General features: G+C 38.2%; 1 protein-coding gene and 1 non-coding gene across 2 annotated transcripts; both read left to right on the top strand.

The window, feature by feature from the left end:
• Nucleotides 1–260: 260 nt before the first annotated feature.
• On the top strand, nucleotides 261–26,318 carry MRPS31 (mitochondrial ribosomal protein S31). The gene is made up of 7 exons (XM_065902055.1): nucleotides 261–474; nucleotides 4,282–4,566; nucleotides 8,731–8,886; nucleotides 9,623–9,763; nucleotides 12,249–12,328; nucleotides 15,870–16,013; nucleotides 26,018–26,318. Exons 1-7 carry the CDS (start codon nucleotides 350–352, stop codon nucleotides 26,245–26,247), a joined length of 1,161 nt encoding a protein of 386 aa, XP_065758127.1. The 5' UTR covers nucleotides 261–349; the 3' UTR covers nucleotides 26,248–26,318.
• LOC136144538 (small nucleolar RNA SNORA71) lies at nucleotides 12,354–12,485 on the top strand. Its single transcript, XR_010658567.1, has one exon. It is a non-coding gene; the product is annotated as a small nucleolar RNA SNORA71 (small nucleolar RNA).

Genomic DNA, 26,318 nt, shown 5'->3' on the forward strand with positions numbered 1-26,318 from the left:
TCCCCCGCACTCTGGGGTCAGTTCTGCGCTTCATCAGCAGCATCTGCACAGTCGATCGCTTCCTCCACTCAGCTCTCAGATCAGGGTCCCCCCACCCTCTGCGCCGCACCCTCGCTGACCTCAGTTGACTCCACCTCTGGGACCAGAATCTCTGGGGGGTGGAGTCGTCTGGAGGCAGCGGCTATGCTTCAGGCGAAGCCGGAACATAATTACCCGCCCCTTGTTGTCGGCCGGAACGCCAAGGGAGAGGAGCGCGCCGAGCCGGGGAACGGAAGCGGGAGCCGGGGGGGCGTGTTTGGTAGAGAACGCGTCGTCTGCCCGTGTTCCCAGTGTTGTTCGTTTCTCGGAGATGTTCCCGAGGGTCTCGGCGGTCTTTTCTTTTCGCCCCCTTTCCCGGCTCCCTCTGTGCTCCGCAGGCCCGGAGGCAGCGGCGGCCACCGTTGTGCCCCTCGCTTCTCCGCACGGAACTGTCAGGTACGGCGTTTCCGCGCTGGTGGGCCCGCAGGTCTTCACGCAGCCCTGTGCAGGCTGCGGCACATTCAAGTGTAATCTTTCTCCGGCGTCCTGGGGTCCGTGTTTTGACCCGCAAGAGCTTAGAAGCCGCCGCTTTAACTCTGAGCAAGGGAAAATCCCAGAAAGATAAGGTGACTTGCCCAAGGTCATAGGGTGCGTGGGGAAGAGCTCCGGTCACAGGCCTGGGCCGCTGCCCTGTGCTCTACCACCTACCGCCCCTCATCTCTCTTGCCGCTTCTCTCCTTGTTTTATCCAGGTTCCAGAAAGCGAAATTGTTTTGTTTTATGTACTTTTTTTTTAAACCTCCCAAGACCGTGATGGTCTTATTCCTACCTTCATTATTGAAAGCGCTGATCTTTATGCCAGCACTGAGGTTAAGCCCCGAATTCACAGTCCTGCCATCGCAGAGCTTAGAGTTCCACCAAGTAGGCAGTTCAAATATACTGGAGTAACCGCTGAGATAATGTGAGTAGCGCAGAATACGGCAGAATTCGTTGAACAGGTGATAGCAGGGTGAGCAGAGGCGCCTGACCGTTGTAGGAGAGGTTTAGGGTGTCCTTTCTGGAAAGAAGTCTGGTAAAATCTGAAGGGGGCCCAAGGGTTTGAGTTAGCCAGGAAAGAAAAAGATTTGCAGCACGCTTGATGTTTATTCTCTGAGAACTCCCATGATTGTGAAATCTTAATTCTGCTGCATGTGTATTTCACGCAGATCGATGTAGGACTCGTTAGGTTAAGTACAACCCACAGCAGGTTAGGAGCACCGGGGGTGGGAAGAAGTAGCTGGATAGAGAAGAACTGGATCGATGAAATACTGGGATGTGATATATGTTGAGATAAGGGTAGGGTGGTAGAGACAGCAAAGATTTCAGCCAGTTGCCTTGGAGGATGAGAGTATCATTAATGTTTACAGAAGAATGAGGAGCAGCTTTGAGAAAGCTTTGAAAATACGTTGTAATTTTTAGAAAACAAAAATACAAATTTATGGTAAGGTCTCAGTGGAAACAAGCCCAGGTGGAAGGTTAGGTCAGTTCAGTTCAGTCGTTCAGTCCTGTCCAACTCTGCGACCCCATGGACTGCAGCAAGCCAGGCTTCTCTGTCCATCACCAACTCCCAGAATTTGCTCACACTTTGTCCATCGAGTTGGTGATGCCATCTAACCATCTCATCCTCTGTCTCCTCCTGCCTTCATTCTTTCCCAGCATCAGGGTCTTTTCCAGTGAGTCAGTTCTTTGCATCAGGTGGCCAAAGAATTGGAGTTTCAGCTTCAGCATCAGTCCTTCCAATGAACACCCAGAACTTATCTCCTTCAGGATGGACTGGTTGGATCTCCTTGCAGTCCAGGGGACTCTCAAGAGTCTTCTCCAGCACCACAGTTCAAAAGCATCAATTCTTTGGCACTCACCTTTCCTTATAGTCCAACTCTCACATCGATACATGACTATGAGAAAGTTAGGTCAGGCTAGAGTTTTTATTATTTTAGTGTTATACAGTTACTATTATAATACTACTTGTTATTTGTTATACATAGCATGTGTTATACATACATGATTTTCCTGGAATAATATAGATTACTTTCAGTAGTGCTAGAGCAGTGTTGGAAGAAAACATTGAAGCACAGGTTATATGTGAGATTCATTCTTCTGATTGCCACCTTTCTGTTATGATACCTGTAGTGTTAATTTGGCTTTTACATGTGAAATCGTAAATAGAGAGCGTTTTCCTGAATTCATTGGTACCACATGTTGAGTATTATATTGAGGCTCCTGTGTACTGATTATAAGGATACTGATTATGCGGTTGGTTTTCATTCTGATTTTTAAGTTGTTTGATGTGTTAGCCTCTGACACTTTTATGAGCAGATCAAAGAGTCTGTTTCAGCATTTTTGGAAAAAGCCATTTTCTCTTTCATTAAAGGGTTTCATAAAGGTTTCATTAAAGGGTTTCATAAAGGGCTTCCCCGATGGTTCAGCAGTAAGAAATTCGCCTGCAGTGCAGAAGACGCAAGAGACTCGAGTTTGATCCCTGCGTTGGGAAGATCCCATGGAGGAGGGTATGGCAACCCACTCCAGTATTCTTGCCTGGAGAAACCCATGGACAAAGGAGCCTGGCGGGCTTCTGTCCATAGGGTCACAAAGAGTTGGACACGACTGGAGTGACTGAGCAGGCACACAGTCTGGCACTACTATTTACTAGCTGTGAGAACTTGAGATACTGTTTAACCCACTGTCTTATGCTGTTTCTTGAGATCAGTGGCACCAAGTCTTGATTAAATACAGATCCTTGGGCCTGATTCCAGACTTACCAACTAAAAATGTCAGGAATCCATGTTTTAAATAAGTTCCCTTTTTGATTCATATAACCTCTAGAGGTTAAGAACCACTAATTTAACCCGTTTGAACAACTGTTTCTTCTGTAATGTGGAAGAATATAATAATATAACCTGTCCTGTAAGATTGTAAGGTTTAAATGATACAGTAACGTGACTACTCAGATGTGGTCCTCTGACGGGCAGCATCAGCATTACTTGGGAACCTGTTAGAAATGCAGACTGCAAGTCCCTCCCCAAATCTACTGAATCAGAATCATTGGTAGAACCAAAGAATCTGTGTTTCAGTAAATCTTTTAGGTAGTTATTAAAGTCTGTGAAAGTGTTCTAGCTTGTTAGCTTCATGAAAGTAGGGACCTTGAGATTCTTATTTACTCATGTATCATCAGTGCCTAGTATAGTGCCCAGCCCAGAGTAGATATTCACTATATTTAATCAATGACTTTCATGGGTTATACCCTGTTACCGAGACTAGCACATTGACTAGTTTTTAAAGTGCTTCAATATTAACTATATCAAAAGGTTCTTAATGCCACAAAATATAAAATTAGGCATTTGGGTTCCTTAGACATTTAGGAAATCTTTTTCTGCCTGAGTTTGAAATAGATGGGATCATTTGTGTTATTCTTTTTCATAAATGAGTCTATAAAGAAGAAAGCAGAATGGCAACTCTAGCCACTAAATATTCTTTTTTTTTCTGTCCCATTTTAGCTTAGTTTACAAAGAGTGATTGGTTAAATGACATTGGTAGTTCAAGTGAGAAAGTCGAAAAGATTAGAATCACAGCCAGGGATTTTTTTTTTTAAGAAAGTTTTTTTTAAAAACCTTTGTTATTGACAGAAGTTCCTTTATTTCATATTGTTTAACTGTGAAATATTCTTATGTCATGTTAAGAGCAAGAACTTGGCAGTCTGTTCATTTGGGGTTTAAGAATAAGGTTTTTAATGTTATGAAACACATAGACAATGATACTTGTGTTAATACCAAACCTAGAGGTGAATGGAAGGAGGCAGCAGACAGGCGCTCCAGGAGCTGCTGGCCCCGCATAGCTTTCGCAGGGCTCGGGTGGTCAGTGTCTCAGCACACCTGGAACTTATCTGTGCTCACCACTGTGGCTTAGGCCTTAGCGAGCTCTGAGCTACATGGCTTTGGGAAATTACAGCTCTGGTTTCCAGTTTCCTTATCTGCAAAATGGGGATAATACCTATCTTATGGAGTTGATGTGGGTGTGAGAAAATATACATAAAATGTTGCACAAAACTAGACAAACAGTATGTGTTTAAGAAATGTTAAGTGCTGTTCTTACAATTGCTAACAAGAAGAATAAGCAAAAGGGAAGGGTTTGAACTGAAAAAATTTTAAATCCCTTGAAGCAATGTTTTGAGCCCTGGCTTTGTTATTTTGTACTATATTTCCACTTTTTTTTCCTTTAATCTTTTCAGGACAAAAAGTAATATCCAAAGATATTTTGGCACTAACAGCGTGATCTACAGCAAGAAAGGTGATAAGTCTGTTCCAAACTGTGAAATTTCCAAGGAGACGGAGAACCAACAGAGTATAAAGGAGAATAAGAAAAAAGACTTGGTAAATATTATTAAGGGCATGAAAGTTGAATTAAGCACAGTAAATGTACAAACAACAAAGCCACCCAACAGAGGACAACTTAAAAGTTTGGAAGCTGCAATTGGCAGACTTCAAAAATCTCCAAAAGATGCCCCCCAAAAGAGGTAAATTGAATTGCAATTTGAATTTTTTTTTTTAAAGTAATTTTGGAAACTCCAATAAACTTTTTCTTTCAGAAAAAAAAAATTTTTTTTAATTAGAGTACATTGAAGGTATGGAATTAATGAAGACTAAATATTAGTTTGTAAACACAGAGACTAATAATTACATGAGAAATACTTTTATTGTTCTATATTTAAGTAAGTGGATATATGTATAGAGTCTAGAGAGAGGAAAAGAATAGTGATCTAATTGAGAATTCCACATTCTTTTACATATTTATCAGTTGTTAACCGCATTTAGTTGCTTTAAGCTGTTTATTAACATATTATTTACATCCTGATTTGAAGGTAGCTTTGTATCTCTGAAAGACTTCTTTATTTGAAATTTCATTAAAAAATTCCACCTAGGGTAAAATTTTGGCATGTTAATTACAGCTGTTTTATATGACTTCCTTTGACCAGTAATTCCAGGGCTCTCAGCATATGTGGTTTCTTAAAAGTATTATAATTTCTGTGCTTGTCAAAAGAGTATAATATTTTACTGAATGTAAGTACAATCATGATATTTTAGCATTTTGTTGTAGTTTCTATGTCAAGATTTTGTTTTAGTTATATATAAGTATATAAATAATCATTGTACCAGTGACATCATCAATAATAAGAAATGTGGCTTTAAGATCCCTATCTCTCACTTAGCAGAATAAACAGATAATACAGATTTCTATACTCAGGGTGACTTAACATTTTTTAGTTAATTTTTATTATAGTTGCTTTTCAATGTTGTGTTGGTTTCTGCTGCACAGGAAAATAGATCAGCCACGCATACACCTGTATCTCCGCTCTTTTGGACTTCCTTCCCATTCAGGTCTCCGTGACTCAACATTTTAATGGAATTATTTGATTTCTGTATTGTATCAAAACTGCCACTGGAAGGCATAACTAGGTAGAGGAATGCCCTAATAAGTATTTTCTCCTTTTTAGAAACAATGTAAAACAAACTATATATACATATAATTAGATAATATTCAAATACATTTTAAAATATTTATGAAGAATGAGATTTTTTTCCCCAGTTTCCAGACCTGTTTATGATCCCTTTTGCTTTTTTATTATAATTTAATTAACTGTTAATGAAGTGGTTCAGATGTGTTGATTGCTTTGCAGAGATTCAGTAAGTGAAAAGTGAAAGTGAAGGTTTCTCAGTTGTGTCCTACTCTTTGTGACTCCATGGACCATACAGTCCCTGGAATTCTCCAGGCCAGTATACTGGAGTGGGTAGCCTTTCCCTTCTCCAGGGAATCTTCCCTACCCAGGGATCAAACCCAGGTCTCCCGCATTGCAGGCTAATTCTTTACCAGCTGAGCCACAAGGGAAACCCAAGAATACTGGAGTGGGTAGCCTATCCCTTCTCCAGTGGATCTTCCCGACCCAGAAATCGAACCGGGATCTCCTGCATTGCAGATGGATTCTTTACCAACTGAGCTATGAGGCAAGAGATTCAGTAAAGCTAACTTTAAAAATTGCTTTCCAATTAGGTATGAATGAGACAAGCATAAAAGCCTAGGAGAATTCTGTGCTCAGACTGCTTTGTGTTTTAGGGGATTCCAGATGCACAGATCCACTGGGCTGTCCTGCTGGCTCAGAATCCGCCTGCCAGTGCAGGAGACCCAGGTTCAATCCCTGGGTCAGGAAGGATCCCCTGGAGGAGGAAGTGGCAATCCACTCCAGTGACCTTGCCTGCAAAATCCCTTGGATAGTGGAGCCTGGTGGGCTACAGTCCATGGGGTTGCAAAGAGTCGGACACGACTGAGTGGGTAACATAGACAGATGCACAGAACTAGGTTAATCATTGTCTGTAAGTCATAATGCACTGTCATTGCTTTGTGCGTGGCCTGCTTTTAGTTTTTTTTATTTGTATTATGTATTGAGACCTATGCACATTTATATAGATACCATGGATGTGTAGCTATTGCCCCCAAAGTTAGCAGCATTAAACAGCCATTTTTTAATGCTCGTGAATTCTGTGGGTCAGCAGTGTAGATGGAGCACAGTGAGGAAGGTTAATCTCTACCCCACAATGTCTGAGGCCTCAGCTGGAAGACTCGGAAGTTCAGGAGCTGGAACCAGCTGTGTATTTGCTCACTCTGGTCTGGCAGTTGATACTGGCTATTAGCTGATACCTTAGCCAGAACTCTTACAGAAACACCTGTGTGTGGCCTGGACTTCCTTACTGCATGGTGGCTGGACCCCATCTTCACCTTCCCCATCAGTAACCTCTGTCCTGAGGCAGCCGCTGTTCTGATTTTTTTTTTCCCACTTTAACTTGGGGAGTGTCCGGAGAGAAAATAAGCCTCTAGAAACCGTGTAGTTTTTATGACCTAGCCTTCGACACTGTCATTCTCATTTCTGTTCCATACTGATTTTTGAAGGGTTCGTGCTTTTTATCACAGCAGCTGCTGGAGAACCATCTTCACAAAGATACGGTGACATAGAAAGGAGTGCGGTAGTCTAGTTTTAAAACCGTGAACTACCTTGACTTAGTAGTTCACAGTCGCTGACAGACATGGCTAATATTTCCCTGTGGTACTCTGGGGTGCCTTAGGGCACAGTTTGGGAACCAAGGTCCAGGTCTATATTGAGCTCCCTGGGAGAGGCCCTGGAACCACATCTTTAAGTTTCTTAGAATTCCTGTTGTCTGAAAGGCATTCTAAGGCACCATCTTAAATCTTTCTAAGATCTTAGATTTTTACAGTCATGCCCACAGCTTTGAATCCAAATGTATATGAAACCTAATAAGACCGCTGGTGGGCACAGTGGTAACCAAAATTATTAGCTCCTACTTTAGCTAATACCCTCCTAACCAACCAACTGCTCTGATTTCGGCTACCTATTCTTTAAGATCCCCTTTCTTCCAGTTTCTGGTAACATTGATTTACGTACAACTCTCACACACAGCTTCCTGAGGGTTTCCAGGCTCTAATGGTCTCTTTGAGGCCAAGCTTCAGGGATTTGGGAACCTCAGTTTTCATGTTACACATCATTTCCTGAGATAGAAAGCTAAGTAAAGTAAAACAGTAATTTGGATCCCACTCATTGAGATGGCAATAATTTTCAGTGAGTTAAAAAATGTAAGTAACTTCTTTTTTGTAGCTGGCATATTTTTCTCTTAACTTACCCTAATTTATTGAAGAATAGCTTTTTTTTTTTTTTTTTGTAGCTTATGGAAAATGTAAAATCCTATGATGAAGGTTTGATAATTTCCACATCTTGCCATTCTTGTGTCATCTATGCCTTCTCTCACTTTCCACCTTCCACTTGATGGTTCATGGTTCCCCTCACCCCCTGGGTTAAATTCACATACATTAAAGTACACAGATGTCAGCGGCAGGATGCTGACAACCTGACCTCCACGTGGAGCCCACCCACTTCCCAGGATGCAGCATGTTCCCCATCTTCACCTTCCCCGTCAGTCACCTTCTGTCCCGAGGCCGCCGCTGTTCTGATTTTTTTTTTCCACCTTAATTTGACCTCTTAGTATAAATAGAATCATGAAAGATACACTTTTCTTTAATCCAGCTTCTTCCACTCATTTTCATACATGTGACGTGAGCTAAGTACTGTGCGTTGCATGGATATATATCACAGTTTATTTGCTCTGGTGATAGTGATTTGGGTTGTTTACAGTTTGGGGAGATTTTTTTTTTTTTTTTAATTTTTTTTGGGGGGGGGAGATTTTGATTAAAGCTTATATAAACAGGTTTCATGACTTTTATATTTGCTTGCAGTCTGTATTGTTTTTTGAAATAAAATGGCATCTAATTTAAAAATCCACAAATTTATCTTTTTTGAGGCTGATCCCTCACCCCTCCACCTTCATATATTGTTCTGAGTTAGTATTGTGCTTCATTAAGGATCCATTAACTTGAACTTTCAGCATTGTAACACTTATTATAAAACTGATACCTCATATTTAAGAATTCTCTTTTTTTTTTAAGTTTATTGAAGTACAGTTGATTTACAATATTGTGTTAAGAATCCTTGATTTTGTTAGAAATTGAGTGGTGCTTTTCGAATGACAAGAAGTTTTTTACCCAGGACATCAAATTTGACTTTCCACTGAAGTCACGCCTCTGTCTCTCATTTGTTTTCCGTGTTCTCTTTCTGAAGCAAGTCCCTGAGTCCGGAGTTGGTGGCGGCTGCGGCTGCAGTTGCTGACTCTCTTCCTTTTGACAAGCAGACGACCAAGTCGGAGCTGCTCAGGCAGCTCCGGCAGCACGAGGAAGACTGGAAGGCTCAGAAGGATGGAGAGAAACCCAAAATTAGGTTAGTGAGTCAGATAGCTGTGCCAGTGGCGCTGATGCCTCCAGGAGGCTGGCTTCACTCAGTACACGCTAAGCAATATACATAATAAATCCATTCATATATAAAGTATGCCTCGTAAATATTAGCAGTTTGATTTCTGTTATAGCTCACATGTTAATAAGGAAGATCACAATTTTAGAAGACCAGTGGAATGGTTAAAACTTCTTTTGAGAAGTTACATAATTCTTGTCCCTGAGAAAGAAGTGGTGCATTCAGTAATGTTATTAAAAATAATAAATAACAGAATAAGAATTTCTCTGATTTTTTTTTAGTTAAATAATATGCTGATTTTATGCACAATATGATAACTCATTTTATTTGTATTTGAACAAATGTAAGTCTGCAAATGAAAATAGTTACATTTCAACGTTAATGCAACTTTTTAATCTAGGTGATAGGGATACAGATACTGATTGTATTTCCACTTCTCTGGATGTGTGACAGTTTCTCATGAGTGACACCTTTAATCATGCTTTGAATGAACATTTCTGAATAGCACTTTTAAAAGAGCAGCAGCGATCTTAAGTGGTCTGTGGTATTGATACACAACATACAGTCTTTTATTTAGACATAACTTTTTTGTTCATTATTAGTACATAGAAATGAAATAAGAATTATATGAATCTCATGTTTCAGAAAGTTCATTACTCTTCCATAGCTAAAATTTCTAACACACTTGACATTTCTCTTTTCTCAGTTTCAGTAACATCATATCAGATATGAAAGTTGCCAGATCCTCCACAGCGAGAGCTAGCACACGACCAGTGCACCAGATTCAGTTTGACGAAGGGGCTGATGATTTTGTTGACCGAGAGAAGACAGCTGATCTGAGAAAAAGGTACTCAGGCTCTGCAGTCTGATTTGATTTGTTGAACTGTCGATTTACTCTCTTGCCCTGTATATTCCTGCTATTGGGTATCTGAGCATCACGGATACATTTATATCTGTTTCTGCAGTCTCTGCTTACTATCTCCTAGAAAGGAAAAGATTTACTGGGCTTAGCAGTCTTCCATTTTTTTGTCTCGTAAATCAAAATGGGCCCCGCCCCATATTTACCCTGATTAACGGTTTCCTGATTTAGAATAAGTGGAGCTGACCAGACTTCTGAACAATTGAATGTTTTGTGAGAAGCATTATTTTTCATTCTGATGTAGCCTTTACCTTTCTCTATAATCATCTTTCTTCATACCTTAGAGAAATGACCCACCATCAAAAAAGGGAAGAAGATCCATTATAATACCTTTAAGTCGTAGCTTATTTGTGGCAATCTCAATTTGGTAATTTGTAGTTCCTAAAGATGCTAAGCCATGTCTTACATAGTTCTTTTATAGTAGAAAGCTGTCTGTGTTTAAAAGTTTGTGCTTTTTCTCCTTCAAGCATATGAAGTGATACTTGGGGAGAGAAAGCCAAATATTTAGCATGGTCTGACAAACACTAACTGAACTTTATAGCAGGATGTCCTTACAATTGGAGTGTTTTCTGTGTGTTACTTATTCCATGGATTTTGTTCTACGTATAATCTCAGGAACCTGAGTTAGCTCCTTCTGGGTATTAAGTTATTAATTTATACAAGAGGATTGGAAAAGATGGTCAGCAGTTAATAAAGGAAGTTCAGAGGTTATAGTGACTTTGGAAGATTATTTGAATTAAAGTAATTTGTATATCCATGACATTGAATGAAGTAGAATGTGTCACTTGGAATTTAACTTAAGATTCCCCCAGTACTGACCTGTATGGGAATGAAATCTAAAAAAGAGTGGCTGTACTTATGTGTGTAACTGACTCACCTTGCTGTACAGCAGAAACTAACACAGCATTGTAAATCAACTATAAAAAGTAAAGAAAAAATTCCACAAAACACCCTAGAAAACTTCACAAAGAGCTTTTCCCAAAATATTTAACTGAAGTCATCTCTAAATCAGTCTTCAAATCAGTCTTCTTTGAAATGATTCCATGCAACTACATCAGAATGCTGTATCATAGGTTGGTTTTTAATTATTTGAGCTGTCGTCAGAAATTAGAAGGTGACAAGGCAGAAACTAGAAAAGTAAGGAAGGGCTTTATGTGCTTATAATGCCTGCATTAAAAAGCTGCTTACAAGGCTCTAGAATAAGGGGAAGCAATGATGAGAAAGCAGATTGTTCACCTGCTCTGACTTGGAGCAACCTGAGACAACCCAGGCCTCAACTGATTCCTTCCATTAGAGATGGAGAAGTGTGAATCACAGGTGCTGGCTTTGGAGTCACACTGGCCTGCATCATGCATGACTAATTTGGGGACTGGATATCTTTCATAGTCCTGTCGGTCTGTTTGCCTATCTGTGAAATGCTGAATATGAAGCCCTAGGGCATGTTTCAAATGGTAAAGAATCTGCCTGCAAGGTGGGAGACCCAGGTTCGATCCCTGGGTCAGGAAGATCTCCTGGAGAAGGGAATGGCTACCCACCCAAGTATTCTTGCCTGGAGAATCCCATGGACAGGGGAGCCTGGCGGGCTACAGTCCATGGGGTCCCAAAGAGTCGGACATGACTGAGCAGCTAACACTTTTCACTTATCTAATTTTAACATGATATTTTAATTTCTTTCAGTTTAATTTAGTAGAAAAAAGTAATTTGATCCAGGGAAGAATTCAAAGTTATTTTAAAAACTAACCTTCTTGTTTATAACCTAGTGTTTAATCTGCCAGTAAATTTTTTCAAGTAAGAATGTGAATTGATGCATAAAGCAGTTCATTAAAACGTACAAAGAAAAGTTATCTATTATCTCTGTGACATTAATTTTGAGTTAATTAAATAGTTTTGTAAAGAAAGTTAATCATAATTTTAAAATGACAGAACGATCACTTTGCGAGTGGGGATGTTTTGATTTTTCTATGCAGTCTTTTATAATTTGTAATTAAGAAGCATGCAGTGTTTTCTACCCTTAAATGAAGACAAATGTTGACTGTAACAATTTCTAACTTAGCATATTTTGATATCTTTCTACAACATCAGATTTTCTAAAACCTTAATATGCAATGGATCAAATAAAAGTTGTAGCAAATTAAGCTGATCATTTCAATTAGGTATTTTGGAAGTTAAATTGTTGTAACTGCTTTGCTGTATTCTGATGCAAAAATTCAGGTGTATTTGTTCCTATTTTTAATTGTCAGTCCTAAAGACATGTGGTTTAATTCAAATGTCTGGTATGGGTCAGTGGAATTAATTTTGATTTTTTTTTACTTTTAATTTTTATATTGACTTTCATATAAAAGTTTCCTCTCATAAACAATTTTTGTTGACCATGTATAAAAATATTCATGAGAATAATTTTTTTCTTTTTCAGTTTTAGGAAAAATATATACAAGGGGAAGAGACTTAATATTTTTGAGCTTAAGGCAGTTACTGAAGAGGCACCTGAAACAGGTTTGTTAAGAAAATAAGACTGTTCTCCTGCATCGAAAGTGATCGTGGGCTGCCTGTGCCCTGGTCATTGATACTGGAGGGAGAGGAGTTGCTGACAGATCTTCCCCCATGTTTGAAAAGACTAGCCATCCTTTCCAAACCCTGGAGTTTTCACACACTAGCAAAAAAAAAAAGTAACACTATTTCTCAGGCTCTTGGAAACATTCTATCTTTGGAAAATGTCCTATTTTGATTGCATAATAATCAGGTATTTTGAATTCTTTCCTGTCATTGACCGGATAACAAGACTGACTCATGTTCAGTCTTGTCTGACTCTTTGCGACCTCATGGACTGTAGCCCTGCCAGGCTCTTCTGATCATGGGATTTTTCAGGCAAGAATACTGGAGTAGGTTGCCATTTCCTCCTCCGGGAGATTGTCCCGACCCAGGGATTATACTCCCATGTCCTGCATTGCAGTGGATGCTGTACTCACTGAGCCATCAGGGAAGCCCTGTCTACTTGGATCTTGCTTATTCACGTAGTTGTTAACGTGCTTGAGTTGGTCAGGTTTCCCCTTTGAAATGTTGCAGCCCCATGGGACTTAGGAGGTAAGTACTGTCCACTTCAGGGATCCAGATCTATAGAGTGGCTGCTAACCTGGGTTAAAATGTTAATGATCAACTATTACACTATTTGCAACACACCTCTGTGTTGTTACGTAAAGAAAAATTGTAATGTCTGCCCTAAGGCATCTTACTATCTAGAAGAGGAGATGTCATTTATAGATGCTAACTTGTAGAAATGGTTTAGAGATTATTTAGGAGATGGGAAGGAGAGCATTCAGGAAATGTATTTAGTGGATTGGTAGTGTTTTTTCTTAACACACTTAGCTGGTTAGTTTTTGTTCTCTTCCCTCTTTCGGAAAGAAGTCAAATTCCTTAGTCACCATTTTAATCCTAATTAAAAAATAACTAAGAGTGTACTCTTGCTTGACGTTAAAGTTGTTTTACTGATAAAGTGAAGAAACTCCATACAAGTGATCTATGCTTATAAGTGACTTATCATTTCTAAACATTGTAAGTTAGCTTTTCGAACCTTGGTAGAAATAATTTTAGTTCTGATATTTAAGTTCCTAGGCCATCTTCTAGTGGCGCTATCAGTTATAAAAACATCTGATTTTCTCACTATTCAGTAAATCTCTTGACATTAGTGGCTAGGTCTCTTTGATTTTTGTATACTGAATAGTCCCTAGCCAAGTGGTTTACAAATAATAGGAATCTGTTATCTTAAATCCTTTTTTTTTTTTTTTTTAACAAATTGAGCTATAAATACCATGGAGAAAAGGCATTAATTCAGTCACTGTTTGTTCATTTAAACTGAAAATGAAACTAGGTGACCAGCCCCCTTCTTGTGACAGCTGCATCCTGTCGTAGATGATTGATGAAAAGAAAGTGCAAAAGCACAGACATGGAGAATGGATCACCTCTCCCCTGTTGAGGTGGTGACACTGCGCTAGCGGGATCTTAGTTCCCCGACCAGGGATTGAACCCGGTCTACCAAGGTGAATCTTAACCACCAGACCTCCAGAGAGTACCAGAGTGGCAACTTGTAAGCTTGTCTCCAAAAGGGAATTTGTTGACAGGGTAGCTACTGTTGTTTGCCTAATGAACAACCAGAAGAGGCACGTGGATTCTTGAAGGAGCCAGCTTGCTTTTTTAACTTAAGTGTCTTATTCCTAAAACTAAGATGAGCTGGCCCAGAGGTACTGAAGGTATATGTATTTTATAAAATAATATTAAGTGATTATGTTCTACTAAGGAAAGTAATGCACAGATTTATATAAATGTACTCTATTGAAGGCATTTTAATAAGCTCTGCTTGCATGAATCTCAAGAATGTCTTTTGCTCCCAACTAAATACAAGCATAGCAACAATGTGCAAACTTACATTTAGTGTTTTCTCACTGCTGTTTCCCTACCATGTGTTGATAAAAATAATGCCTGACATGTTGTTGGCATTCATTATTTATTGACTGACTAAATTGAGTTCTTCCATCCCATGGTTCCCAGATTTTGCTCGCTGCTAAGTTCTCACCACTGCTGCAAAGGGTGGTGTCTTAGACCCAACTGCTTATCCTGGAGTAACCTAGAGCTGAAAGGCAGTGTAGCCTCAAGAAAAGAGTTTTGGTGTTGTGTAGATCTTGATTATTCAAATTCAGATTCTGCCTTACTAACCTGTGGGAGTCTCCCTTTTCCCACTTACGAAATGTGGCTAATACATACATCTCAAGGATTAAATGAGGTAATAGAATTAAAATGTCAGGTAGTGTCTAGATGGGCTTCCCAGGTGGCTCAGTGGTAAAGAATCCACCTGCCAATGCAGGAGACTCAGGAGACGCGGGTTCAATCCCTGGATCAGGAAAGGAAATGACAGCCCGGTCCAGTGGTCCTGCCTGGGAGATCCCATGGTCAGAGGAGCCTGGTGGGCTACAGTCCAGAGGGTCACAGAAGAGTCGGACACTACTTAGCGACTGAGCAACAGTGCCTGGAACACAGTGGACGTTCAATACATAGTTGCGACTCTTAATGATGATTATGGAAGAAACATAAGTTGATGAGTGTCCACTGAATAAATTTAAAAGTCGTAACCATGATAATTAAATTATTTTCTGTTATGATTACTCTAACTGTGGCTAATTAGCCTAACTGCTGCAGTCTTCTCCTTATCAGATGTACAAGACCAACATACTTCATGGGTAGCAGTCAGTGTGTGGTCAGGCATAGTCATACATGAACTTCCATGTACAAATCTATGTATGGATCCTTTTTAGTAAATAGGAGTAAAATGATGGTGTGATAGGTGTATTCTTAACTTCTTAAGAAACTGCCAAACTCTTTTACAAAGAGGTGTACCATTTTACATTTCCACCAGCAACAATTGGTGGGAATATGACTCATTTCTTCAAACATGTCTTGAATTTCCAAAGGAAATAAATGATTGAAACATGATATGGTGATTGTAGTAAGCTAACATTATACTACCTTACTCATAGAGTTGGTTGTGAGGATTAAATGGACTAATATATAAAAAGCATTTAGCACAAAGTAAATGCCCAGTATACATTAACGGTATTATCACTGTCATTGGTATTGTAATTTAGTTTACATTAGTAACTTATCTTGACAGACTAAAAATAAACAGTCTAGAGTTTAAAGATCAAAATCACATGTTATATAAAACTTCACATTCATCAAAAGGATCCTTGAACAAAATGGACGTTTCTTTTCTCCTTTCCAGTAGAGGGGACTGTGAGACTAGGGGTTAATTACCTAGCATTGTAGTAAAAACAAAAGTAGAGGTTTGCAGTTATTGTCGGTATAGTCTGAATATATAGTTTTTGTTTCCATTTTAGCTATCAGAGAGTGACCTTTCATTATATACTGTTTAATTATGAGTTTGAAGATCTGAAAATATATTGCCAGGTCAGAGGTGATGATAACATTTTTAAAAGAAAGATAATTACATAGAACTGTGCATATTTCATATGTCTTTATTCTACAGAGGCAGCACCTTCTCTTTGGGATGTAGAATTTGCTAAGCAGTTAGCAGCAGTCACTGAACAGCCCTTTGAGAATGGTTTTGAAGAGATGATCCAGTGGACAAAAGACGGGAAATTGTGGGAGTTCCCAATTAACAATGAAGCAGGTAAGTCTTAACATCAGAGGTTTATAAAACTGAGATTAATCTGGTAGATGTTCAGTTGTAGGTTCTGGATATTTACCTGAATTTCAAAACTTAGTGTAGACATCTTTGTCTTGTCCTAAAAGAAATCTGACGGTGTTTTTAAGAACACTAAGATTTCACTTAATTCTGATTGTTCGATGAGAAAGTAAAGTTACATGGCAGAAATGACATCATGAATTTCTGTGACATCCCGGTGTTGAAAACCGCAAATGACAGTTTTGTGCTTGCTAAGCAGGAGATAACCTGGTAAATCTTCTAATATATTAAATACTGGATAAGATCATCCTTCAGTTTGGGGCAACATTACACCTCTTTAAGTCTTACACTAGTATCTTTTATTTAAAACCATTGCATTAATGAGGCACATGTTTCCTGTATTCAAAACCTCTCAAAGCAAATATTTTTGGAGGCTTTGAACTTCCTTGGAACTCTGGCTGCATACCTAGATACTTTGAGCTGGTAATAAAATATTTTCTACTTTCCTGAAGCTCTTTCTGGAGGTGTTACCTCTTCCTCAGTGAAAAGGAAAACAGTATTAACTGTGCTATTTATTTTTTATGGCACCCATGATATCATCAGCTAAACATGTCATTGAATTTTTATAGATGTATTTTCAGTTAGAAGAGATTCATTTGCTTTTATGATAAGATTAGCTAGAAGTTGCAAACACCTCAGGGAGTCTTAGGAAAATGTAGTCCATATTTCAACCTTTGTAATATTCTGCACTGTAATTTTTTAATTTTTGATAACCTTGCATTTGTTTGGATAAGTGGGGTGGAAGTTTAAATAGTCTTACATTTACATATAGTAGTATTTTATATAGGAAAACTTTAGGAACTACACATCCTTTAGCAAATTCTTAATAATTATTTGTATGATATATTCAGTAATATAGAAATCTGTGTTTAATCTATTACATAATGTACATTCTAGAAGGTATCAGGATAAGGTAAAAAAGCAAAACCCAAATCCATGGACTTGTTTGTGTAAACCTGAATACAGATTCCAACTCTGTCAGTTATTAGCCGTTTGCCTCTGAGGTGATAATTTAATCTCCTGAGCTTTAGTTTCCTCATCTGTAAATTAAAGAAACCTCATTGAAAGAATGTAAGAATGAAAGCAGATAAGGTAGTGAGTTGCTCAGCACAGTTCTTGGCATATAATACTTAGGAATAAATGTTAGTTCATTTCCCCTCTTGTGTGTGATCATAGAATTTTAAAGTAGCAAAAAGAAAAAAAAACACAAAGAAATACAATCTGTGATGTTAAGGGAAGACTTCGTTCCATATTTGTTGAAACTTGGATGTTCCAGGTCCTCATGGTGACAGACATGTTTTATTTATTTATTTATTTTTGACTTTTGCACCAGAAGTTCAGGTTTATTGCTGAATTAAATTATTTATTTAATATATTACTTTATTTTCATTAGTGTTTTCACAGTACAAAGGTAATAATAAAATATTAATCCACAAAGTAGAAAAACTTGAAAATAAAGGTAACCAAAAAAGAAAAAAGTCTGCCATAGAATATAAAAAACATGCCAAACATTAATGACTCTGGCAGACAGACATGTTTTAAAACCCAGTATTGAGGTAGAATATGCGACTTAGGAGAAACAGTGACCTGTGGTGGTTAGAGTTCCAGTGCCTGAGTGAGGCTTAGTCTCCCAGCCTCACGTCCTCCATCTTATAAAAGATAGAAATAATAATAGGACTTATTTTATGGGATTCTTCTGAAAAGCAAGTGAGATTATACAAGTCACCATCATCATCCCTATTTCTGCAACAATGATATTGTGAGGGGATCTGCTGTTATAACTATTTTCTCTTCTATAACATTTTTGAATCTTAAAATATTCACAAGGATATTGTGTATTTTCTAGGCACCACCAAATAGGATAGTAGGAAAGCGTGAATTGGTGGTACATTGTCATCAGCAGTGAAACATTTCAGTTCATCAAAATCTTACATGTTCAGACACCAAAGGAATTTATCTTAGATTTGACCTGGTTTTTGAGAAAGTGTGATTTCTGGAAAAGAAAAAAAGCAACAAACATGTTTTCTGGTCAGGTTGGGGAGATAAATGAGACAAGTGTCCATATACACTGTACACATTATTGATGCTTTGGGGTCGGAAAGGGAGTTATCTCATTTCCAGCTCCTGAAGGCAATTGTTATCTGAATGAAAAACAGGAAGGGAACTGTGGAAACTTTCTCACTTTGATCACCCCCTCAGTATACACTTAGGATCTTCTCAATACTTTAATAAGAGGCCTGGCCTTAGAACCTGGAGTCTTAGCCCTTTAGTAACGTTCTTTTATGTTTCTTATACCTCAGTTTTAAGAGTAATGAAATATCATGCTCTCTCTCCTAATAATTAGTTTCATGAAGATTTACTTTGATACTTTTGGAAAAAGATTCTCCCCCACCCCCAAAGAAAACAGAGGGGCTTACCATGTCAGGTTGGGAACACAATGCTGAAAACAACTTAAAGGCATGTCCTGTGTTTACAATTTACTTCCCAGTGTTGTGTCCTTCTGTTACATTAAAAAAAAAATTCTGTTGTTTGTTTTGCCACTTAAAATGTAAAAATTATTTTTCCAGTTTGATGTGTTTTTTTTGGGGGGCCAGTTTTTAAGGCCTGACTTGTCCCTTCTGATGTGCTTTTCTAGTCCGGAGATTTATAAGAATGGTTGCTGCTGCTGGTAAGTCGCTTCAGTCGTGTCCGACTCTGTGCGACCCCATAGACGGCAGCCCACCAGGCTCCCCTGTCCCTGGGATTCTCCAGGCAAGAACACTGGAGTGGGTTGCCATTTCCTTCTCTAATGCATGAAAGTGAAAAGTGAAAGTGAAGTCGCTCAGTTGTGTCCGACTGTTAGCGACCCCATGGACTGCAGCCCACCAGGCTCCTCCGTCCATGGGATTTTCCAGGCAAGAGTCCTGGAGTGGGCTGCCATTGCCTTCTCCATATAAGAACAGTTAGGTGGAATTATTCCCAGTTAGATTTTGCAATAAGATCACTTTTATTTTAGCTTTGGCTTTATCTAAATTTAATCCCATTTTTATCACTACCCATTTAACAAGAGTCTTGCTCTTGAATATTCATCAGCCATGTATGTACCACCAAATTACAGGTGTCTTTGAGATGCCCTCCAAGAGTAATTCTGTTTGGAGCCTTCAGTGGGCAAAAAAGCTCAGTCATGGATGTCAGTCATGCTTTTATTTTTCAGTTGGTTTAAATTTGTTCACTTACAACATGCCATTCTTTGCCAGGGTGTCTGGAATGAGTGCTGTAACATGAGCTAGCAAGAATAGTTAGAAAAACTCAGAATTGCCATAAAACTCAGTGATTGTAAAAAAAAAAAAAAAAAAAAACTCAGTGATTGTTATGTGGGAGGGTATAGGGTGGAGAAAATTGGGGCAAATATAAAGATGATTAGGTCTGTGTTGTCTGAAACCATCTGCTGGTTGTTTCAGATGATGGCCAATGAACAAGAGCCTCAGAGTACTGCCAGGAAAAGAAATAATAGTTTTGACAAAATAGAAGTGAAAACAAGTCAAAGTGAAAGTGAATTTGCTTCAGTGCTATAATACACTTTTTGTCAAATTGGTCGTTGCTATTAGCTGGATTTTACCTTTTATTTGCTGTACTGTATTTTTAGCTGTAGTCAGTAATATTAACACATTATTGACTGGGGGATTTTTGCAGAAACTATCGCCTGTGGTGTTAATACATCTGCAGTCAATAATGTGTTAAATTGCATTCACTAATATTTAAAGCAGAATTAGACACAGATTTAACCTATGTTGCTTTAGTTGATTGTACACCTCTGGGGTTTCCTTCTTGTCTTTAATTTTCCACTCTTATTTTTTCCTTACTATATTTTGTTTCTTTTGTTTATTAAAAAGTATTTTAAGCGATAGAAATGAATGTATGAAAGTTTACTCATAAAAACGTAATACAGAAGAATAAATAATAAGCTTTATCCCTCAGTTCTCTTCCCTTTTCCTGAAACAACCACTGCCAGTAGTTTGATGTATGTCTCCACATCCACCTTAAATGATAGTTTCACATTTATCTGTTGTTTTGGTCTAAATGGGGCGATACGATACATATAGTGTCCTGTAGCTTTTTAATTTTGTTTATTTTTACTTAGCAATATGTCTTAAGCATTTCCTTTTCAGTGCATAGAGATCAACTTTGTTTTAATAGTTCTATAAAATGGTAATTATTTGTGTATTCTGTACTATGCCATTGTATGAATGACTGAAATTTATTTTTACCATTTTCCTATTGATGAATAGAGGTTTAGTGAATCCTGTTATACATATCCTTCTGTCCATGTCTGAGTACGTTAATTCAAGGGTCAAACAATAGGCATGTTTTAAATTGCAATAAATATGAACACATTCTCTTCTAATAAGATAGCCAGTTGATCCTCCAGCTGGTGAGGATGACGCCACCGTTGGTGGGAGTGGGGAGGAATGATTCACTAATCAGCATACAGATGTTCACTTAATCCCCCTGCTTATCAATTAAATGATTCATTGCTCTTTTTGTTTTAGTTTCTCCAAAAAATAAAACTGCCCATCTTCTTTGGGAGATGGATGGTGTAGTTATCTAGAGGTACAGGTAGAAGATGGATCATGGGAGAGCTAATTATCTCCTAAACCAATTTTAATTAGTCTTCTGTTTTTTGTCCTTCATCCCCATTCCTAATTTCAGTGGTATATGGTGCCACTAATTTCCAAAGCCTTTGATGTCTGTCTGCTTCTTAGTTTGGTTTTAACATTTTCAACTCAGCTGAGTCAGTTACTACTTATCTGTCCACTTCCTTTAACATTTTGGTGATAACTCCTGTTACTGTTTCATTTTCTATTCTGTTTATCTTTGTACTTTTATACTTTTTGTTCCTTTTACTGCCATTTAGTAGATGTTAAAAGGGAGCAGGGATTTTAAAAATCATGTGTTCAGTCTACTACATTTTAACTAGAAGTCCTTGTTGCTTATCTTTTAACTGTTCAGAGTGTTTTTAACCAACAGAGATTTTAATTTGGATGTAGATCTGTTAGCTTTTTCCTGTTTAATCTATCTGGAACTTAATGTTGTATATAGTATCCCTTTATCACTTTCTCTCTCTTTTTTTTTCTTTGTTTTATACTTCCCAGTACTGCTTGGCTTTCTTCACTCATTGACTCATTCAGGAAGGATCTGTTCATTATACCTTCTAAGTTAAAAAGATGATTGATTTATCATCTAGAGAAAGAGTAATAAGATCACCTATGCCCTTAGATGCTTTTCCCCCCAATATAGCATGGTCATAATTTCTGTACTTGTCTAACTCATTATGACTTTATGTCAGAGAAGTTGGTCTGTTAATGATTTAATAAATTAATTATTGATCTTGTATTAGCACAACTATTTTAAAAAATAGTTTCTCTTGCACAATTTTCTGTCTTAAGTCTTGTATCTTAAGTATGTCTAGGGATACTAATAACTAACAACCACAAACATTCAATCCAGGAGTCACCCTCAGATTTTTGAGAACAATTATTACCTTAATTTATTATGTTTCCAATGCTACAGACCTTATTTTTTAGCCCTAACATACTCTGTTCCAAATGTTATTGAACATTGAAACCTGCCTGGTTTTTCATATTACATTAGCCATATTGATATTTTTTCTTTAAAAGAATATTGTCATGTGGAACTATAAGCAGTATTTGATGATATGGAAAAGATCTTTAGCAGAGTGAGGCTTTTTTTTCATTTTTACCTCACCCCCATTCCTATCCCCAGGTACATATGCCTTAAAAACAAACAACAAAAAAAGTAAAGGTGGAACAACATGCTTGCCTGGTGAAGTAAACTATTGATAACTGTAGAGAATTCTCAGTGGGATTCAAGGAAAAAAATTTTTTAATCAATAATTTGTCTGAAAAAATACACATGAATTTAGGAAAAGGGCTAGAAGGATATACACCTTAGAAGTGATTAGTCTTGGAAGTAATCAGCCTTGAAAAATGTGAATAGGAACTTTGGAGGGTTATGGGATAGAGAACAACTTCTATTTAAAATATTCCCGCACATCTCTCTTCCTGTATTTCATCGAATACAACATAGTTTTGTTTTTCAAAGTTTTAAATACCTCTGAAACTGATGTATCTTATTATGCTAGCCGGGCCACAGTGAAGAGGTAGTTGTCATTGCCTGTTGTGGATATGCATCTAAATTTGCACTGGGGGCATCAGAAGAGGCCATAGTGGAGCCCCTAAGAAATGCTGCATCACAGATGTTCTTAGTGGAATGTTGGAAAGCATGGCCACTGACAACTCAGAGTTGAAAAACCAATTCAGAAGAGTTGGATTCTGAATGTGAAGAAGTCTTACGTGTAAGTTGCTCAGCCACGTCCAACTCTTTGCAGCCTGTTAAGACTGTAGCCCACTGGCGTCCTCTGTCCATGGGATTCTTCAGGCAAGAATACTGGAGTAGGTTGCCACTCCCTTCTCCGGGGGATCTTCCTGACCCAGGGACTGAACCCATGTCTCCTGCACTGCAGGCGGATTCTTTACTGTCTGAGCCACCAGGGGAGCCCGAAGAAGTCTTAGGAATACCTTAACCAATTCTGTTTTTGCTGCATAACAAACCACTCCAAACTTAGTAAAACAACAGCTAAGTCATAACTGCTCATGAGCTTGTGGGTTTTCTGGTCGGTTTGGGCAGGTGCCTGGGGCTGGATCGTTCTAGATTGGTTTCTCTCACATGTCTAGCTGGTGTTGACTGTTGCCAGGAGAGGCGATAAGGGGGTTATATGTCACTCAGCATTCATGGTCTAGGCTGGGCTTGTTCATCCAGCTGTAGAAGAGTTCCTAAAACAATAGTAAAGGCTTTTGAGGCCTTTGCATTGTGTTTGGTAATGTCCCATTGACCAAAGCAGGTCACCTGGCCAACCTCGAATTTAAGGGTTGGAGCAACAGGCTGTATCTGCCTCTTTATGGAAAGAAGGGCAAAGGCACATTGCAGAGGGCTATACATACAAGCATAGTAGTAGTGTGTGGCCATTTAGCAATCTAAGGCCTTGATTTGTCTATTGTGTGTTTTAGTTTTTATAAAAGTGATGACTAGATCTTTAAATGTCCAAATAAAATTTTAAAAATCTCTTTCAATAAGTGGAAGATTAAAAAAAAAAATAAGTGGAAGATAATTCTAACTGATGAGAGAGCATTTTTAAACTGTTTTTGAGATCATTATGGGTTCGTGTGCAGTTGTAAGAAATGGTAAATATTCCATATACTCTGTACCCATTTTCCCCTAGTATTTGCCTCACATCTAAGCACAGGACAGCATCACAGCCAGGCAGGCAGCGTCGACCGTGTTGCAGCCATGTTCAGATGTCACCAGCTTTACATGTACTCTTGGCGAGTGTGTTTCTGTGTTCTGTGTAGTTTTATCAGATGTGTAGGTTCATGTGACCATCACCACAGTCAGGATGCAGAACAGTTCTGTCCCCTCCAGGATCTCTCTCACACCCTTTTATAGCCGTGTTTCACCCACCTCCCACTGCCTCCCCTTCTCAGTCTCTGACCCCTGGCAGTCGCCAAATCCATTTGCGATTTCTCTAATTTTGCAATAAAGACATACAAATGGAATCACGTAGTGGTAACCTTTTTTCTGAGTGCCCCCCCCCCCCCCCCCACTCAGGATAATTAATTCTCTGGAGATTTATCCAAGTTGTTACATGTGTCAGTAGGGGGTTTTTTTGCTATTGTTTTTATTGCTGAGTAATATTCCATGGTTCAAATGTACCTGATTGTTTAACCATTCACCTGATAAGAGACATCTGGGTTGTTTCCAGTTTTTGGCTGTTAACAATAAAGGCGCTATAAATATTCATGTACAGGTTTCTGTATGAATACAAATTTCCATTTTCCTGGGATAAATACCTGGGGGTGCAATTGCTGGGTTGTATGGTAGTTACATATTACTTTCTAAGGAACCTTTCAAGTTGTTTATAGAATGGCTATGCCATGTTAGATATATAGTTTAGACCATTATCTGTTCTTTGTTAATTTGAAGTATGAAGTTTTGATTCTTTTTCTTTCTGGTCAGTGATACCCAGTTCTCCTGGCACCATTCATCGAAAAGACTGTCCTTTCTCCATTGAGAATCATCTATGCATCTTTGTAGAAAGTTGGCATATTCGTGTGGATCCATGTTAGTCTGTTAGGGCTTGCATAACAAAATATCACAGACTGGGTACCTTAAACAACAGAATTGACTTTCTCAGTTTGCAGGCTGGAAGTCCAAGACCCAGGTGTTGGTGTGTTAGTTTCTCCAGAGGTCTCTCTCTCCTTGGCTTGCACATGGTCACCCTTTCGTTCAATTGTGTTTTTTACCATGAATTATTTATATTAATTTCCAACTGTTTGAAGATTTTCCTGCTGTTTTCCTGTTACTGATTTCTGTGTTGATTCCTTTATTATCGGAGAACATACTGTGTATTATTTCAGTTATTTTAAATGTGTTGAAGTTTGTTTTGTGACCCAGGGTATGGTTAAACTAGGTGAGCGTTCCATGGTTGCTTGAAAAGAATTTGTGTTCTGCAGTAGTTTGGTGTGTTCTGTAGATGTCAATGTAATCCTGTTGGTTAATATTTTGTTCTTCTATGTCTTTGCTAGTTTTCTACTTGGCTGTTCTATCAGTTGCTGACAGTGGGATAGTAAAACAATAATTGTGGATTTTTCTATTCCTATGTTTCTATCAGTTTTTCTTTCATGTATTTAGAAACTTTTGTTTGGTGAATGCATAATTCAGATTGCTATCTGCTTAGTGGGTTAATCCCTTTATTATGTAATATTCCTCTTTCTAGTATTTGCTCTGGAGTCTACTTTATCTGATGTTCATGTAGCCACTCATGCATTCCTTTTTAAAAATTAATGATAGCAAGATATGTCCTCCTCCATACTTTCAACACCTATGTTATAGGTGTTTGAAGTGAGTTTCTTGTATACAGCATATAGTTGGATCATGTTTTTCTTTTGATTGGTATAGGCCATTTACATTTAAGTAATTATTGATTTGTTAGGATTTAAGTCTCATTTTGTTATTTGTTTTCTGTTTCTCACTCCTCTTGTCTTCTCTTGGCTTACTGTGAGTTGCCTGAATATAGCTTAAGATTCCATTTTATTTTATGTATTTTTTAGTGTAGTTTGTATAGTTTTCTTAGTGGTTTCTTTAGATATTAAAATATCCATTAGTAATAATTACTGCTCCATTTTGAATATTTGTAGCATGCTAAGCACTGTAAAAGAGTTTACAAGCTTTCTGTCTATTTAATCTTTAATCTTTACAAAAAACCCATGAAGAAGGTGCTGTTCTAATTCTCATTTTGTGCCCGAGGAAACTGATGTTCAGAGAAGTTAATTTGCCCAGTCACATGGTTGTTAAATTGGTGAGCAAACATCTGTCTGACTCTAAAGTTCATGCCTTTAACTGTAATACTGCCTCATTAATGTTAGTTTTATAGTGTAGTGACTTTTTTTTGGATTAATTTATTTGTTTTAATTGGAGGCTAATTACTTTACAATATTGTGGTTTTTGCCGAACATTGACATGAATCAGCCACTGGTGTACATATGTCCCCCTGTCCCGAACTCCTCCCCCCAATCCCATCCCTCTGGGTTGTCCCAGTGCACTGGCTTTGAGTGCCCTGTTTCATGCGTCGAACTTGGACTGGTCATCTATTTCACATATGGTAATATACATGTTTCAATGCTATTCTCTCAAATCATCCCACCCTCCCCTTCTCTCGCAGAGTCCGTAAGTCTATTTATATCTATGTCTCTTTTGTCTCGGATATAGGGCCGTCATTGCCATCTTTCTAAATTCCATATGTACGTGTTAATATACTGTATTGGTGTAGGTTTTGCATGCAAAATTGTAATGTATTTTGTCTCATTTCCTAGGTTTTGATGATGATGGTTCAGAATTTCATGAACATATATTTCTGGATAAATATCTGGAGGGTTTTCCAAAACAAGGACCAATTCGCCACTTCATGGAGCTGGTGACCTGTGGCCTTTCCAAAAACCCATATCTGAGTGTTAAACAGAAGGTTGAACATATAGAGTGGTTTAGAAATTATTTTAATGAAAAACAGGACATTCTAAAAGAAAGTGGCATACACTTTAGTTGAAGACCATGGAAATTTTTCTTTCAAGCTGTTGGAGATTCATATTATAACTAAATAAAATAATTTTACTAGAA

The sequence above is a fragment of the Muntiacus reevesi genome, chromosome 11, assembly GCF_963930625.1.
Source record: "Muntiacus reevesi chromosome 11, mMunRee1.1, whole genome shotgun sequence".
NCBI lineage: Eukaryota > Metazoa > Chordata > Mammalia > Artiodactyla > Cervidae > Muntiacus > Muntiacus reevesi.